Raw genomic sequence first — 16,259 nt, forward strand, 5'->3', positions numbered from 1 at the left:
CACATAAAGATGATTCAGTGTCAGCTTCTTTGTTTTTGCTCTTCCTTGATAAAGTTAATCACGTCTGGAAAGTAACATTGTCGTCACGCAGGGTAATCCAGTCCATTAGACGGCAGTAACCCTAACCCCACAATAATCCCTTTTACTGATAGAATCCATGACATGTTTATTATTATCATTATTTTTCTCCTCATAACTGATTCAATAACCTTCTGTTAATGGAATCACAGTAGTAGCCGACGGCCTGACTCGGCAAAAAAACACAAAGACATACAATGATAATTGATGTGTGTTAATTACAATACTTTTATTAATTAGGTTTGGTTTGAATTTGCATAACACTTCAATACTTTATTTCAAAGCTGTGGCTAATAAACCAACTTCAAACTCTCGTATTTTAAAGCATATCCAGATTGTATTTCTGGATTTTCAAGCATGGATCGAGGTGCTGTGTTCATGTGTGTCTTCACTCGTGTTCGTGTAGAAGCAGCGTAGTACACACATGACGACAGGAGGTGACAGCGGTGGATAAATCAAGTGCCACTCGCTGTCCACAAAGTTCGCACCCCAGGTTACTGGGTCAGGTGACAGAACACGTGTCTTGTCTGGGGGGGGTCACCCACCGCAGGAGCAGGAGCAGGAGCAGGAGCGCAGGTAATGGTCTGGGAGCCAATGGATCAGTGGGCGGATACTAAGCTTCTACATGATGATTGGAGGAACTGTCTGAAAGAAGGGGCAACTTTTTGACTGACAGCGTTGCAGAAACATACATGACAGCGGAGCCTTTTCGGGAGCTGGTCGTTGTGTGTTATTTGCTCGGCGATATTTATTTGTACATATACTCTACACTGTAAAGAAACGTAATTATCATGTCTCCTTGTTCTCGCTGTTTGTTTGCAGAATTAATGTAAGAACGTAGGTGTAAATAATTGGGCCTGAAACGAGCTTCCCCTGTTTCAAACACTAGCAAACGCCGCTGACGTATCGCGGTGTCATATTGGTTATCGGCCCGAGCACTCTCATAATATCTAATATATCGGCAAAAAGTCCAATATATTTCACCCCTACTTTATTCATGTTATTACTCATAGTTTAGCCTCAAGTCAGCAGTGATTTGGATTTTTGAGGATGTGTCAGTGACTATGAAAGTCAAAATGTGACGTTGTGTTTATGAAAACAGAAAGTGTTTGGTCTCTGACGTGAAAACTTCACAGGACAACCCCAGTTAGCTTAGCAGCAGCTAACAGCGGTTACAGTATGAGGTAACGTTGCCTCACACACACACACACACACAACTAATGTGGAGGTTAAGCTTTATTTCATCAAAAGTGTAAAAAGAAATGTCTATATATAGTGAAGAGAGTGTGAAAGAAGGGGGAAAGGCGAGTATCTTTCACGGGCTGTGTCATGTCCGCAGAGCGGGGGAAGAGTGACTGCTACAACCGTTACAGCAGAGAGAGCAGTGGCGGCTACGTTAGCCTGTTAGCCTGTTAGCAGTAGCCTTCCAGCCATGACTAGCGTTAGCGGGGAGGAGGAGGGAAAGGGGAGGGGGGGTTGGAGACTGACAGCAGACAGAGCAGAAGTCATGAGCAGCAGCGGCGGCGGTCAGAGAGCGGCGGTAACTCGGCTCTTACCGCGGCTCTGGAGGCTGCAGCAGTGACTGCGACCGCGGTCGGGCGCGACTCGGCTGGATGCACCGGGAGAAGGAGACTGGAGGCGGTGGGAGAGCGCGAGTGAAGCGGAGCTCAGCCTCTGTGGAGGTCTTCACCTGGTGCTTCCATGTCTGTTTACCAGACTGCATTCTGGGACGGCGACGTCACTGCGTCACGGCCGGGTCAGAGTGTACGAGCACGCACGCATGCACAACGTCTCACCAAAATAAAATAATAACTGTCACCTTCATATGGTCCTTATTTTACACTGTGTGTTTCATATACATATATATATGTATATATATAATATATATATATATATACATATATATACTGGGCAATACGGGGTAACTGTAGGTGTGTGTGTACCTGTGTGTGTATGTATATACATATATATGTATATGTGTATGTGTATGTATGTATATATATATATATATATATATATATATATATATATATATATATATATATATATATATATATATATATAGCATGGGTCATTTATGTTTGTTTTTTTATATTCTCTTAGATTTTTATTTTAGCTTATTTTATTCTATTCTATATTTTATGGTGTTTGGTAACTGGGGTGTTTCTCTTTCCAGTCTCCTGAAAAGTGTGACTCTAATCTTTACAGTGCTGTGTGCTGATGTTGGAGCTGTTAATTTCCCCAAGGGAACCTCCCAAAGGGATCAATAAAGTCGTCTGTCTGTCTATGTCTATATATATATATATATATATATATATATATATATATATATATATATATATATATATATATAAAATGATTCCCATAAAATGATTCCCATTCATTTTTTGTTTATCTCTAATTACATTATGCTGCTACTCCTTGTTTACATTTGAATTTCCCTCGACAGTCAATACACACACTTCTTATTACGCATGGGACGCATGACTTCAAAGGTCCAAGTGTGCAACACTTCGAAAGGGTTTTATTACCATACTGTCCGTATGTATGTTTGTATAAGTGCACATTTGTGATCAAATAAAACATAGCTGGGGTTTTGTAGCTTTAGAATAAGCATATTAAAATATTTCAGACAAGGGCCTTGCTGTACCGAATCCGCCATCTTGCATTACATTACATTACATGTCATTTAGCAGACGCTTTCATCCAAAGCGACTTACAATGGAATTGAGTACAATCAGCGAGGGGTGGAATCGAACTTGCGACCATGATGTTTTTCACACTTAGGGTACCGGTCTTAACCACTGAGCCACTCCACCCCCGGGGTTAGGGTTAGGGTCTTGCACCGCCACATCTCTGCAGCCTCTCATGGACAAACCAGCCAGAGTGTGTGTTTGTCACATATTGAAAACCTTACACCACAAATAAAAAATGGCATCTTTTCTGGCATGTGAAGACCACTGAAGATTAGTGAGTCAATTTGCACATGCAGGTTTAAAAAAAATTTAAATGTATACAAATTCATCTTAAATTTAATAAATTTACAAAAGTTGTTTGAAGGCCCAAAAAATGTCACACCTGTGGGCCCCGATCCAGCCTTTGGGAACCCCTGATCTAAGAATGAGTAAGGTTTGAAATGTAGTTTTTGTTTTTATTCTTCTGTTTTAGTTTAGTTTGGATCTGTTTACTTTTCTGTGATTATTCACATATTTTATTTCTAAAACTACAATCCATGGTTGTGTCTGAATAGAATCCACAATTAAAATATGTCAGAGGACGCCCCTGTCTTCAAAATACAACACAAATCTACCTACAGGTAAAAAAAGTGAGTGCTTCAGCTCCCCCTGGTGGTATTATCTGACAACAAATTCACTGAATCTGCTCCCAAGAATGAAAACAACATTGACTATTTGTGTTATTGTGTAAAAAAATTAATTTGAGTTACTCACTGTGTCAATGAATTTTAAGAAAAATCCAGCTTTATTTAACAACATGTAAAAACTATGTGAAGGAAATTGAAAATGTTCGCTTCTTTCATTGCTCAGTCGCCGTTCTCTGCGGGACTCCCCTGATTGTTGTCATCATCCGCCTTTTCGTCATCTGCGGGAGATTAAAAACGATTAGCGAGGCGTGGCGATCTTAACCGATGAGGATAAGAATAAGGAACATAAACACAGTAAAAAAGCACAAACGATGTCAACATGTCCATGTTTACTCACTATCAAGGGTCTGCTGTAGTTCCTGAATGGTGCTGAGCAGCACGTGGAACTGCTTCTTCCTCAGCTCCAACTGACAAACGGGAGATTAAAACCATTTCAGTCAAACATTCACAACATGTTCACCTCTTTATCTTGTTGTTAAACCACTTGTTTTTGACTGGGAACTTAATCACCCTCTCACTGCAATCAAAGCCCATAGAGAAAAATCACAGGAGTTGATCATTTCCTGCTTCCGTCAGAAGTGTGTTATTTTGTGACTTTAGTGTTTAGTGAAATTCTTCCTTCAGATTAACCCGAGTGACACAGACTTGACAAGAACAGCAGTAGTCCAGTAGCTTCCCTGTGTCCACACCAGTTAAAGATGCAGATTTCCTCTATGGACGGCGTTGCAGGAGAATAAGCGGTTTACAAACAAACATTTCCAGACAGAAAGTGGAGTCTCATGGTGACCATACACTTTTCTTAAAATATCCCGTTACTGAGTGGACCCTTGTGCATTTTCCATGCTCTTTTTAATAAGTGAAATTCACCATTGTACTGCATCTGTGTTGGTGTGCACAGATGTTGAAAAGGGAAGTTGTATTTTTTTTACCTTGGCGTCCACACGGTCCTTGATGTTGGACAGTTGCTGCAGTTCTTTGTCGAGCGCCTCCAACTGTCTGTCCACGGCAAAAATGAAGGACATCACGATTATCATGAAAGGAAACAACAGAGTTACAGAATAACCCAGATAATACACATTTGAATAAATGAAATGAAAAGGACGCGGGGTGACTTACTGGAGCGTTTCATGTCGGTCTGGGTGTTGCTGGATAATCTTTGCTAAAGCGTCGTACTCTGAAGAGGAAGATGGAAGAAAAGGGTGTGAGACCAAAAGAATTTTAATATGTTTACCTAACTTTTTAAAACACGTAAGGCCACAAACTGGCCAGCTGACATAGGGCAAAAGGCAGGATTCAGGCTGGACAGGTCACCAGTCCTTCACAGTGCAAACATACAGAGACGGGAGGAGGACTTAATTAGATTAAAGAATAACGATCATAAACCAGAACTCTGACTGAATCTGCGTGTTTTGGGACTGTGGGAGGAAACCCTCTACACAGAAAGGTCGAACTGGATCTGAAAGCAGTGACCATCTCGCTGTGAGGCAACAATGCTAGCCAGTGCATCACCGTGTGACCCTGACCCCTTTAAAGTACTAATGGGGACTCGCCTCAGCGCGGCATGGTTATTTTGGTTCCAAGCATGCTGAGGCGATACCATGCGTGACGTCGCCAGACTGCCAGCCACTCTGATTGGTCAGAGTGCCGTCACAGGAAGAGACGTCCGAACAATGGCAAACTGTAGATCAGTTAAAAAGACTTAACAATCCTAAAAACGTAGGTTAATCTCCAACAATTACCAGAGAAATGTCTAAAATGTCAATATTTAACAGAGGATTCTGGTGTATTTAGCGACAGCACTGCATCACAAACACTGCTGCTGTATTTCTGTTCAGTACTGGGTGAGTGAGGTGAGCTGGGACCACAGGTGGACAAGGGGCTTAAGTAGTCTTTTTGACGTTTTCATGTTTTAGTGTCTCAGGCTGTTTTCCAGCAACAGACACACACAGGCCTGTATTTGTTTCATCGACTGAAGTAACTGACATTTAGGTTCAATATATTTTGTTTCTTTACCGGAACACAAACAAACATGTCAGTAAACTGTATATGAGAAACAAACACTCGGGTTTGGACAGTTGAGAGCCCAGGAAACAGTTTCACCTTGGCGATTCTTCCGTATCCTCTTTGCCCTCTGGATTTCCTTTTTGCAATCTGCGATCTTCTCATGTGCAGACGTGATATTTTGTTCTGCGGAGCAAACAAAAACAGGTCACGGGGTGATTGTGTTAAAAATGGCTATGAGAAGCAGACAGACTCGTATGTGACTGCATAGACATATATGAAGTGTGTTTATGTTGAGTAATCAACAACTTGGATATAAACTTGTGTTATAAAATGTGTCCTATTCTCTGCTGCAGAGAGCAGCTTTAGTGAAAATACTGGTTGTAAGCTGCTCAAGACAACAATATCTCACAGTCACTGTTTTTATCTCACTCTTTTCTGACTGGAAACTTAACTTTGTGAACTGCACGCTCACTCACACCAAAGTCCATAGAGAAAATTAGTAATTTTACATCACATCGCTCAGGAGTTGTTGATCCACTGCTGCCAACTTTTACAGGTTCATGTGTGGCATTTTGGATTTGGTATGAGAAAGTAAGCTGTTTATAAACTTGACCCGTTAAAGCACTCAGTCAGTCAACCAAGGTGCCCAAAGTGCAAAGAACAAAACATACAGTAACATCAACAACTGGGTATTAAAAGACTTCCTAAAAGTACCAGGTCAGTGATCACAACAGTTAATACACTGAGCTGGACACGGGCCTGAAGACAAGAGGCTAATATTCTCCTTTTCACACATTATATGTTGCTTTACTCGCTCATTGTTCTGCACGGAATCTCACGTCAACGGGCGGAGAGAGAGACAGTGGACAGTGTCCACAACACCACGAGTGATTATGAGTTTGTCCTGTGTAGGCCTAGTCTACGTACATCAAGCAACGCAGGGCATGAAACAGTAGGTGGCGTTGTAACAAACAAGGGAGACATTTACCTAAATATCAACTTCACTTCTCTCTTGCACAACATTCAAGCACTTTTAATGACTCAGGTCTGTTTAGGGACATTTTAAAAAAACGTAAAAGCCTGTTATTTTTGTAACTCACCTATGTTCCGGTAGATGTCCTCATAATTCTCCATTTCCCGTAAATTCATATTGTAAACCATCATCGTCTTTCCCATGGAGAACTCGCACTGGGCCAGTGTCCCCAACATCCTCTGTGTGAAGCTTTCAACAGAACAAGAAGGAGGTTTGTGAGATAAAATAGAGAAGTAGCTCGTCACAGCAGCTTCCTCCTCCTCACTCACCCTTCCTCCGGTGGACCGGGCGAGCTGCACCATTTAGTGAAACTCTTCAGCAGCACGTTGATGCGGCGGTCATCACCAGCTCCGTCCCCGTCGATGAGAAGACGTTTGCGGATGACTTCATCTAGGACGGGAACAAAAGACGAGACGTTGTTTTTACAAAAGGCAAAATGAGGAAATCAAGGGTTACAGAGAAATCCAGGCTTGACCTAATCAGATCATCAGTCCATCCTGACTTTGTAGTTGCTTTATTTGTAGTAATCTGCAACACAAACATTCAGGACAAGACCTTTCCCAGCACATCAAAGTGCAAGTGCCCTCCATCAGGAAACGCAGGTATTTTCTCCATTTGCCACATCAAAAAAAACAAGAAGATGCATGTTTTCTACTTTTAATTTGATTTAATTTATTATTTTTTGCTCAATGTCAAATACTCACATTAATACTCACATTATTTTCTTGATTTTTGTTTTTAAGTCCTAATATATTTATTATTCTTTGTGCTGTGACAAAGAATTTCGCCTATTCTTTCTAACATTTGCACCTATTATAACAACATAAACCCTAAAACAGAGCAAGAACACGATCTGTAAATGAACATAACCTGAATAACAAGAACAACATAAGCGAACAGTGTCTTATGTGAACAGTTCAGGGGGGGCAGGAGCTGCAGAGTGCAGTGTAATGATCCTTGCAAACGTATTTTCCACATTTTTTGCAGGTGCAGTGCACAATTCTCCGTGGACGGCAGAGCGCACACTGCCTCCTCACACGGGCGGCGGGTGTGCAGCTGGGTGTGGTGGTGTGGGTGGAGTCTGTGGTGGGGTTATCCAGATCAGCCTGAGCTTCTGAGACGAGGCTGGCGTCCCCTGCTGTCGGTGTGTGGCATTGTCTGCGGGCCATCTGTGGGGTGACCAGTTTCTTTCCCAGCTCCTCCAGGAACAGCCTCCTGCTGTGGGACTTTCCCTGATGCCATGCTGGATCAATGGCCGTCCACACAATGTAGGCGTTGAGGGCACTGATGTCCAGCATGTTAAAAAAGAGGGCCATGGGCCACCGTTTGGTCCCCCTCCTGCAGCTGAAGGCAGAGATCATCTGCAAAACAAAAAAGGACAAGAGACAAAGATGATGAAACATGTTTTTACATGATAAGAAACGCTGAATAGTCAGACAAGCACATACATTCCTGAAAAACCATGTGCATACGTGTACATGTTTATGGAGGTGTAAACATACCTCATCCATGTTATCCACTCGTCCTTTGCAGCGGTTATAATCAAGTAGGATCTGGGGCTTCCTTCTGGCTTCGCTGCTGATCTCCGGCGCCTGGTGTTTGGTGCTGAGCAGGACAATGTTTTTGCCCCCCCTTGGGATGTAGGAAACCAGGGTGTGAGTTGGAGTGAATGCGAAAATGGAGGAGAAGACCTCTCTGTCCTGTACCCTCAGGAGCTCAGGGGGAAGCTCAGGTCGGTTTTTGCGCATTGTGCCAACCATGGTGATCTTTTTTCGGAGTAGCTCCTCTGCCAGCCCGCAGGAGGAAAAGAAACGACCACACATCATAGTCACCCCTCTCAGCCCCTTCATCATGTCCAACATGACCCTCCGTCCTTGGTTTTGTTCGGCCGGCGCATCAGCTGATTGGCCGGTGTAAACGCAAACCCTCCATGCGTATGATGTTTGTGCGTCACAGGTGACCCACATTTTTAAGCCATACTTGGATGGCTTCCTGGGAACGCGTTGCCGGAATTCACAACGTCCCCGGTATGGCACGAGTTGCTCGTCCAGTCGAATGTCTACACCTGGATTGAACATTCGAGGGAGCTGGGCCGTCCATAGGTCCCAGATTTCCCGGACAGCAGCCAGTTTATCTGCTTCCCGGCGGTGTGGTCTGGACAGCGGGTCATCAAAGCGCAGGATTCTACCAATCAACACAAAAGTTTTGAGAGACATGGTCGCCCGAAAGATATGCCGGCCCGTCTGGTCATCCCACAGGCTGCAGGTTGGTTCCCTGTGGGACCGATAGACACCGGCTAAAAGAAGGAGTCCAAAGTAAGACCGCACGGTGGTGACATCGAGGTCCTTCCACTCGGGGACCGTCCTTCTCCCATGCAGGTTGGTATATTCAGTGACAAGGTTTGTGATCTTCGCAGTGAAATATGAATCAAAACTGTCAATCAGCTCGCCAACTCTGGCCACGGCATAGCGGGAGGGTCCTGGGGTCAGTCCTGGACGTGGAGATTTAAACTGGAGCGTCGTGGAATTTGTGGGTGCCCAGTGGATCTCTCCGTTTTTGGACCTCCATGACAGGTCCAGTAGCGTCTCCCCTTCCCCGCTATCAGATAAGTCGGATGAGCTGGTGGAGGAGGAGTCAGCCCCTGGAAGGTAGTCTTCATCTTCATCGTCTGTGTCGGTGTCCTCATCCGACGTTACAGGGTGGCGCTCCGTGGGTTCGGGATCTGGCTCCATGATCTTTTCAAGTGCCTCTTCAGTGGTGTAGTACCTCCAGTACCTCCACCTGAATTCAGGTATGTCTTTATTCTTGATGCCTCTTGTAATTAACTTACTTGTATGACTATATTGTGTCATTAAAAAGCACAGCCAAATGACTTGACACTTTGCTGTAAAGTTTCATTTTTTCTCTCTTTATACAATTATCGAGTAACCGTTAGGTTCACAAAATGTCAGAAAACCACGGGAAAAAAATGACGGCGTTCCAAAGTCTTCTTTTTTTTAAATTAGTCACTTTAATTTATTTTTTTAGAAATCAGAAAACACTCACATTTAAGAGGCTGAAAAGGCACATGAGCTTGTTTAAAACACTTTAACCACTGAATTGATTATCCATTCAAGACACAATTACTCGGATCAATCAATTAAACAATGAATTGATTAATTGATTGATCCGAGTAATTGTGTCTGCTCTATATAATACAATCATTTGAGAACACGAACATGAGCCTCTGCTTTCACGAATCCGTGTCTAGTTGTATTTAAACCCGCGGGAAAGTGGAAAAAATACTCGGGATAAGTTCAAAAAGAGACGCCGAGCTAACGGTTAGCCAGCGAGCTAACGTGGCTATTGTTGTGGAATTAGCTGTTATTACAGAGCAAACTTACACCTACGAGTGAACAATGACTTTATTTTCGCACATTCAACATTTGTGTACTATGTAAAATAGTACATGTTTATACTCGTGGCCTTTTCTAGAGTTAAATTAAACAGTAACTCACCGTCTGTAACTGCACCCATGTCGCGTTTACCCAGGTGATGAAAAAAAAAAAACTTTATTGAGCAACAGGAAGTGAACAAAGCAAACGATGGAGCCAAGTCATTCAACAATTTCCGGCGTAATGCTGCCCTCTACAGTTCGAAGCTCTTAGTGACCGTCATGAGAACTGGATCAATGAACGTTTACCTATAACCTATATTACATGTTGACTTCTTTATTATCTTTTTGTCATGTTGTTTTGTTTGTGACTAGTTTGTCTTTTGTAGTGATGTTTTGTTTTTGAATGTCTCTGTTCAGCACTCTCGCCTTGCAGCGAGAAGACCCGGGTTCGATCCCCGGTTGGAACAAGGGTCTTTCTGCATGGAGTTTGCATGTTCTCCCCGTGTGTGCGTGGGTTCTCTCCGGGTTCTCCGGCTTCCTCCCACAGTCTAAAAACATGCAATGTGGGGATTAGGTGAATTGGACACTCTAAAGGAGTGAGTGTGAGAGTGAATGGTTGTTTGTCTCTAGTTGTGTGTGGCCCTGCGATGGACTGGCCAACTGTCCAGGGTGTGACCCCGCCTATCGCCCCATGTAGCTGAGATTGGCACAGCACCCCCCGCGACCCTCTGGTGGAGGATAAAGCGGTTAGATGATGACTGACTGATTGCCTGAAACTAACCTGGTCTCTCTGGTGAAATTAATTGACATGAATTTAAGTTCTACAATTTTAGTGTCAGTTAGTTGTCTTTTTTTTCCCCTTTTTTAAAATAAACTTTAGTTTTTATTTGTATTTCAGTTAAAAAAATATATCTTATTTTGATCAATTTTAATTTTCATTCAGTTTCCATGAAATATAATAAACTTGGTGTGAACCAGAGTTATCTAAACCAGTGGTTCCCAAAGACTGGGTCATGACCCACAGAGTGTCGGGGTTTTAGTTCAGATTTATGTATTTATGTATGTGTGCAGAGCCGGACCCAGCCTATATGGGGCCCAAGCACAAGTTGATTGTTTCATGGCTTTTGGTTTTTAAAATTGATTTTCAACTACAAAATAAAACCAAATACACTATTTAAATCAAATATATCTGAAGGTGTCTAGATTTCTTTAATATGTTAAAAAAGAAGAAATTACAGTTATGCATGGGATTAGATTTGTGTCAATATTTTCACGACGTCTGAATATGTGTTGACACAAATTCCACTTATGACGCCTCGACTCAGCTCATCAATCACATCAATCACCAGTTACTTTTTTCAATTCAATTTTATTTGTATAGCGCCAAATCATAACATACATTATCATCAACATCAACGAGATGTGACGCATACGTTATTATTATTTGTATGTCTAACAATGGAATATTGATGCGTCTGTGGCTGAGGGAAAGTTCGGGTGGTGGGATCAAAAAAACAAAAGTCACTGTCTGGTGGATTTTCACGTGTTTATTTTGAAATGTCACATATCCCCACACACACACACACACACGTTCCCTTCATTTAAAGCTACAGCACAGAAACCGTCTGCAACGTAAACAGACAAAAATAATACAACGAAAAAATCCTGGAAAGCATCTTAAAAGAAAACAAGAAAAACCTGAATAAATATCTAATAACCATTCCTCTAACTCTGCTGTTCCCATGTCATGTATAATGTCATTTAAATGTCAGTTTGTCGTCACTTTGTGTTTTGAAATCTACGATTTATTAGATTTCAATGATGGTCCATCGTGACTGTGGACTCCCTTTTGTGTTGGATCGTTTCATTTTTCTAGAATTAGAAGCAAATTATTAAACATTTCTGACAAAAATGTATAAATAAAATGCTTAAAACGTGCAACAAGAAAAATGAAATATGTGAACGTTTGTGAGAGTGGGTCTCAAAATAATGTTTAAAAAAAGTACATGTATTTTAAAATCAGTGTGTGAGAAATACTGCCCCCTAGTGGTGAAGTTGGATATAGCAACCAATTGACAAGCACTCTCCAGAGCACTCTCCAGAGGCAGCATTTGGTTTCTAAGCTAAACATAAACATACATTTAAACATAATTACGAAGATTAGATTACATTATTCATCCCCGTAGATTCTCGTTAATCCTACCCATAGAACGCATGTTCATTAAAAATGCGTTTGGCGTGAAATGATTACATGCGAGGTCAACAAGTTCTCCGCATCATTAGCGTAACGTGACGCGAGATACTTTGTGTTCGAGTAACGAGATGGTTCAAATTTTTAATCTGGAGTGAAACAAACATTTGCTTTCCGTTACGTCAGGAAAAGCTAATCAGTGTTGACACTGGGACAATACTGCCCCCTAGTGCTCATCTGTGGAACAGAAGAGTGGAATATTTGAGGATTGTGTTATTTTACAAAAAGCAAAAAAAACAATCCTATGGCAAAACACCAGATGGATTTTGTTCTGCTTCTCCCAGAACCAGATCAATCACTCAAACCTTATGCTAAGCTAAGCTAATTGGCAGTTAAAGACCTGAGAGCGAGAGAGGAAACTTCTTATCCAACTCTCGGCAGGTTTTCCCACAGAATGTCAAAAGATTTTACCGTGACGGTACTAAACAACTCAACAATCTCAGAAACATGCGAGTGACGAAATAAGATCCTTTAAATCCGAGCCGACGCCCACTGACGGCTCACACACCGTTGAGAGAAGAAAAAAAGAAAAAGGTACAGTGTGTAAAACTTAGAAACCATTTACCTCAGTTTTCACTTCCAAGTGTTGTTGAAACTTCGTACAAGACCTGGTCCGTAGAGCTGATCCACCTCCTGATATCGGTCTATAAATGCCAACCATATAACTGTCCGATAGTTTGGTTGAGAGGCAGCGACTCAATTACGATTTTGACATCATTTATTTTAGAAAAATTTGCCCCCAACGCCCCGCCCCCTTCACGAGGGACCTATCATAGCAGCGGCTGCACAAATGTGCCTTGTTGTTTGTTTTATACGCGACAAACTATTGACTGAATTGTTAGAATCAGTTGATTAAAGAATAAAATCTGTTCACAGAAATGTTCAGTACTTCCTGCACGAGTGGAGTACAGTCACTGAACGTTGGGTCGTGATTCTACAGAAACATTAGGAGATTAGTGCACGGGGATTTTTAAGTCTTATTAACTGATGTACAGTTCGGCATTGTTCGGTCCGATTCTTGTGTCGGATGTCGAGCTCATGACTCTTCCAGTGACGACACTCTGTCAGTCAGTGACCGGCAGTTTGTCGACGTCACATTTTTAGTATCGACTCAGCGAGCTTGGAAACTCTGATCCTATTACTAATGGAAAAGCATCGTATGATTTTGCCTACGAAGAGCTATCGGGTACGGGTTCTGCACTAGTAATCATAAAAACAAGAGAGCAAATTCTGAGGTAATGAAAGAGAACAAATCATACAATCACGGGTTAGTACACAAAAAATGAAGTATAACACCTTTATCTCAATATTTGTGCCAAACGAAAAAAGAAAAGAAAAAACCCTACATTTTACACACTGTACCTTTAACAGAAGAACATGGAGTCGTCCGTGAAAGGTTTCCAGATTGATATTTAGGCCTATATTTCTATTGACTTAATTGTATTTTTATTTTTTTACAAAAAGGTTTCAGAGTACAATGAATATTAAATAAATGGATTCTCTTCTCTACTGGATGTTCTTCTGTGTTTACCAACATGTACACGTCTAAACCTGTAACCCTTTAAAAAACAAACATAAACAGACAGAGGTCAGGTGCTCGTGGTCCTCACTGACAGCAGTCCGGTCCAAACTGAGTCCAAAGTTGTGCGTCTGTGTGTTTTTGTTGTTGTGTTACAAGTCTGTCCGTGCTTTGGCGGCCACTGGCGCATATTTGGGCATGAGCTCCGTGATTTTGCGGATGAAGTCGGACTTTTCGGCACATCCTTTGCAGGACTCGCCCCACTCCTCCAAGATCTTCTTCAGGTCCTTCACTTTGAGCTTCTTCAGGTCCACCGTGCTCAGGTCCAGCTGTTTGTCTGCGCGGGACAAAGGACACAAAGTCGTCACACACACACACACACACACACTGACTACCTGAGCAGTGTTTGCAAATAAATGCACTCAAGTTTGTTTTGTTTTGTTTTTTCTTACCGTATTTGAGTTCACAGATCTGTCCGTCCTTCTTCTTGAGTTTCTCGCAGATCCTCTCCACGGGGATGTGGGAGCTGAGCGGCCGAGAAACCTCGTTGATTATCTTAGTGGCTGCGTCAGACGTCGCCCCGATGTAGTAACACTGGACAGGAAGACAAAAGAAAGAAGGTTTGTGACCGGACGACAGACAGAAAATACAGACCGAACGACAAACAGACAGACAATACACAGACTGACCGACAGACAGATCTAGCGATTGATAGACAGACTGAATGATAGACAGACTGAATGATAGACAGATGGATAGATTGAACAATTGATAACAAACGAGATAGATGGTGTTCGATAGAGAGATAGAACGATAGATTATTAATTCCCCAGAGAAATGAAGAAGTCATAGCAGCCTGGACACGAGGTACAAGAAGAAACACAATACTTAGAGGATTTTAAAAATATTTATAATGAACAGAAGGTGCATGAAAACATAGGAAAGACATATAAATGTACAACAGGATCTCAGGTCTCTGCAGTGAACAAAACAGAAAGAAATAGAAAGTGTTGATTGTGTTGATTGTGTTTACTAAACCTCAACGTTTGAATCATTTTTGTTTGTGGACAAAACACTTTTCTTTGTTATATGAAAAGAAACCAGAAGATATTCACATCTGAGAAACTATTAATTTGAATTATCAGAACAGAGGCGATAATATATTCTAATAATAATAATAATAATAATAATAATAATAATAATAATAGATAATATCAACAGTAAAATTCACAGTGTTTGTGTGGAATCCCGTGTCGGGGGTTCAAGTTGAGTTTGTGCCGAGTTTCCGAGCTGGAAATCCAAGTTCCGGAGGCGTTTGTTCCTTCAACAGGAAAATTCCGAGTTCCGACTACAGACGCACGCTAACAAATTCAGAATTGAAGTTTACTCACAAAGCGGTTCTCTTTGCCTCTCGCGTCCTTGCAGGTCTTCACGAGAGCCTTCTCGATGTCCACGCTGTTGAACTTCACATTGTTGTCACTGAGCGACTGGTAGAACTTCCCGAGGAACGTGACGCACACTGGAACGGAAAGGAAAATAGTACTTTCATTTTAACCAAGTCAAACAATTCACCCTCATTCTTATCCATCTATTCTCACGTTGGATTTAAGTAATATTTTAAATTATTTCTCTCTTTCTCTTGAACTCTGACTCATGTTCAGACTGGTAAAATTGTTTTTGGGGCGTTTTCTCGTCTCATTGATTTAGAATGGTATTGTAACATGTCCACTTTATTAGGCACACCTTCTAAGAACCGGGTTGCACTCACTTTTGCCTTCAGAGCTTGTACTGCAACTGTGACATTATTCATAATAGGTACGACGGATCATTTTAACACCTGACTATTATCGTAACAACAATTTTCTCCCAAAACAAAGAAACAAAACATTTTCTCGTCAAAAGGAGCAAAATTGTGTTTATTTCTTTGGATTTTTATCTTCGTCTAATTATGCAGCCCTAATAAACGACTAGTATTATTACTACACTATTAGTGTTATTTTAAAAGAGATTATGAACAAACGAGTGTGTAGTACGTTAATGTAATGCTAACTATGTAAATGTGACACACAAGTAGTGGACGAGCGTTGAACAGGTGTACCTAATAAAGTGGCAGGTTAGTATATCGCTAAATTGTGTGTTAATTGAGTCACTTTGAGAACCACCGTGTCTGAAAAGGGTTGTACAAACAGAGCTCGGTTGACCGATTAATCGCTTAAAAGGTCTAGCCTTTTTTTGCGGCGGTTTCCGTCATTTTCATCATCTTTACAAAGTTGCTGGCAGCCATTCTGGCGATGCTAACTGGATGCTAATTGGAGCTAACAGCCGGACGTACCTTCACACTCTCCGTCTTTCAGAGCTCCGGCGGCACCCAGCACCAGAGCGAGAGCGAGAGCCACTGACAACCCGCTTAGAGTCAACATGATTCGGCGCGGGGAGAAAAACGTGCTAAAAGGTCGCTGCTGGAGGAGGGACAGTCCGCTTATGTGAGGCTCATGAGCCGCCGCTGCCGCTTTCACTACGGACGCCGGTAAAAGTGGGATCGTTCCACAGGCTTCCCGGTGACACGTCACACTTACAGCGAGACCCTATTGGTCAGAAAGTTCAACGGTTTCCGGG

General features: G+C 42.0%; 2 protein-coding genes across 3 annotated transcripts; both read right to left on the bottom strand.

The window, feature by feature from the left end:
- Nucleotides 1-3,535: 3,535 nt before the first annotated feature.
- thoc7 (THO complex 7) lies at nucleotides 3,536-10,050 on the bottom strand. Of its 2 annotated transcripts, XM_044024850.1 has the most exons (8): nucleotides 9,995-10,050; nucleotides 6,767-6,887; nucleotides 6,565-6,686; nucleotides 5,561-5,647; nucleotides 4,577-4,634; nucleotides 4,390-4,456; nucleotides 3,798-3,867; nucleotides 3,536-3,678 (listed from the first exon to the last, which is right to left on the bottom strand). In XM_044024850.1, exons 1-8 carry the CDS (start codon nucleotides 10,011-10,013, stop codon nucleotides 3,620-3,622), a joined length of 603 nt encoding a protein of 200 aa, XP_043880785.1. In that variant the 5' UTR covers nucleotides 10,014-10,050; the 3' UTR covers nucleotides 3,536-3,619. The 2 variants fall into 2 exon arrangements, with proteins under 2 accessions (XP_043880785.1, XP_043880784.1); XM_044024849.1 differs by lacking the exons at nucleotides 3,536-3,678; nucleotides 3,798-3,867; nucleotides 4,390-4,456; ... (2 more) ...; nucleotides 6,565-6,686; nucleotides 6,767-6,887 and adding exons at nucleotides 6,996-7,858; nucleotides 8,000-9,278 and having other exon boundaries at nucleotides 9,995-10,045.
- A 3,715-nt stretch (nucleotides 10,051-13,765) lies between these two features.
- On the bottom strand, nucleotides 13,766-16,189 carry manf (mesencephalic astrocyte-derived neurotrophic factor). The gene is made up of 4 exons (XM_044023404.1): nucleotides 15,976-16,189; nucleotides 15,035-15,162; nucleotides 14,096-14,237; nucleotides 13,766-13,980 (listed from the first exon to the last, which is right to left on the bottom strand). Exons 1-4 carry the CDS (start codon nucleotides 16,061-16,063, stop codon nucleotides 13,796-13,798), a joined length of 543 nt encoding a protein of 180 aa, XP_043879339.1. The 5' UTR covers nucleotides 16,064-16,189; the 3' UTR covers nucleotides 13,766-13,795.
- Between the last annotated feature and the right edge of the window lie 70 nt (nucleotides 16,190-16,259).

The sequence above is a fragment of the Solea senegalensis genome, linkage group LG4 (genome assembly GCF_019176455.1).
Source record: "Solea senegalensis isolate Sse05_10M linkage group LG4, IFAPA_SoseM_1, whole genome shotgun sequence".
NCBI lineage: Eukaryota > Metazoa > Chordata > Actinopteri > Pleuronectiformes > Soleidae > Solea > Solea senegalensis.

Excerpts from the sequence above, each read along its gene's own strand:
- thoc7 (XM_044024849.1), bottom strand. The coding sequence starts at position 9,229 with ATGGAGCCAGATCCCGAACCCACGGAGCGCCACCCTGTAACGTCGGAT. Across the intron at positions 7,859-7,999 it reads GAGTGGATAACATGGATGAG|ATGATCTCTGCCTTCAGCTG; the intron begins GTATGTTTACAC and ends TTTGTTTTGCAG.
- manf (XM_044023404.1), bottom strand. The coding sequence starts at position 16,063 with ATGTTGACTCTAAGCGGGTTGTCAGTGGCTCTCGCTCTCGCTCTGGTG. Across the intron at positions 14,238-15,034 it reads GAGGCAAAGAGAACCGCTTT|TGTTACTACATCGGGGCGAC; the intron begins GTGAGTAAACTT and ends CTTCCTGTCCAG. Across the intron at positions 13,981-14,095 it reads GATCTGTGAACTCAAATACG|ACAAACAGCTGGACCTGAGC; the intron begins GTAAGAAAAAAC and ends TGTCCCGCGCAG.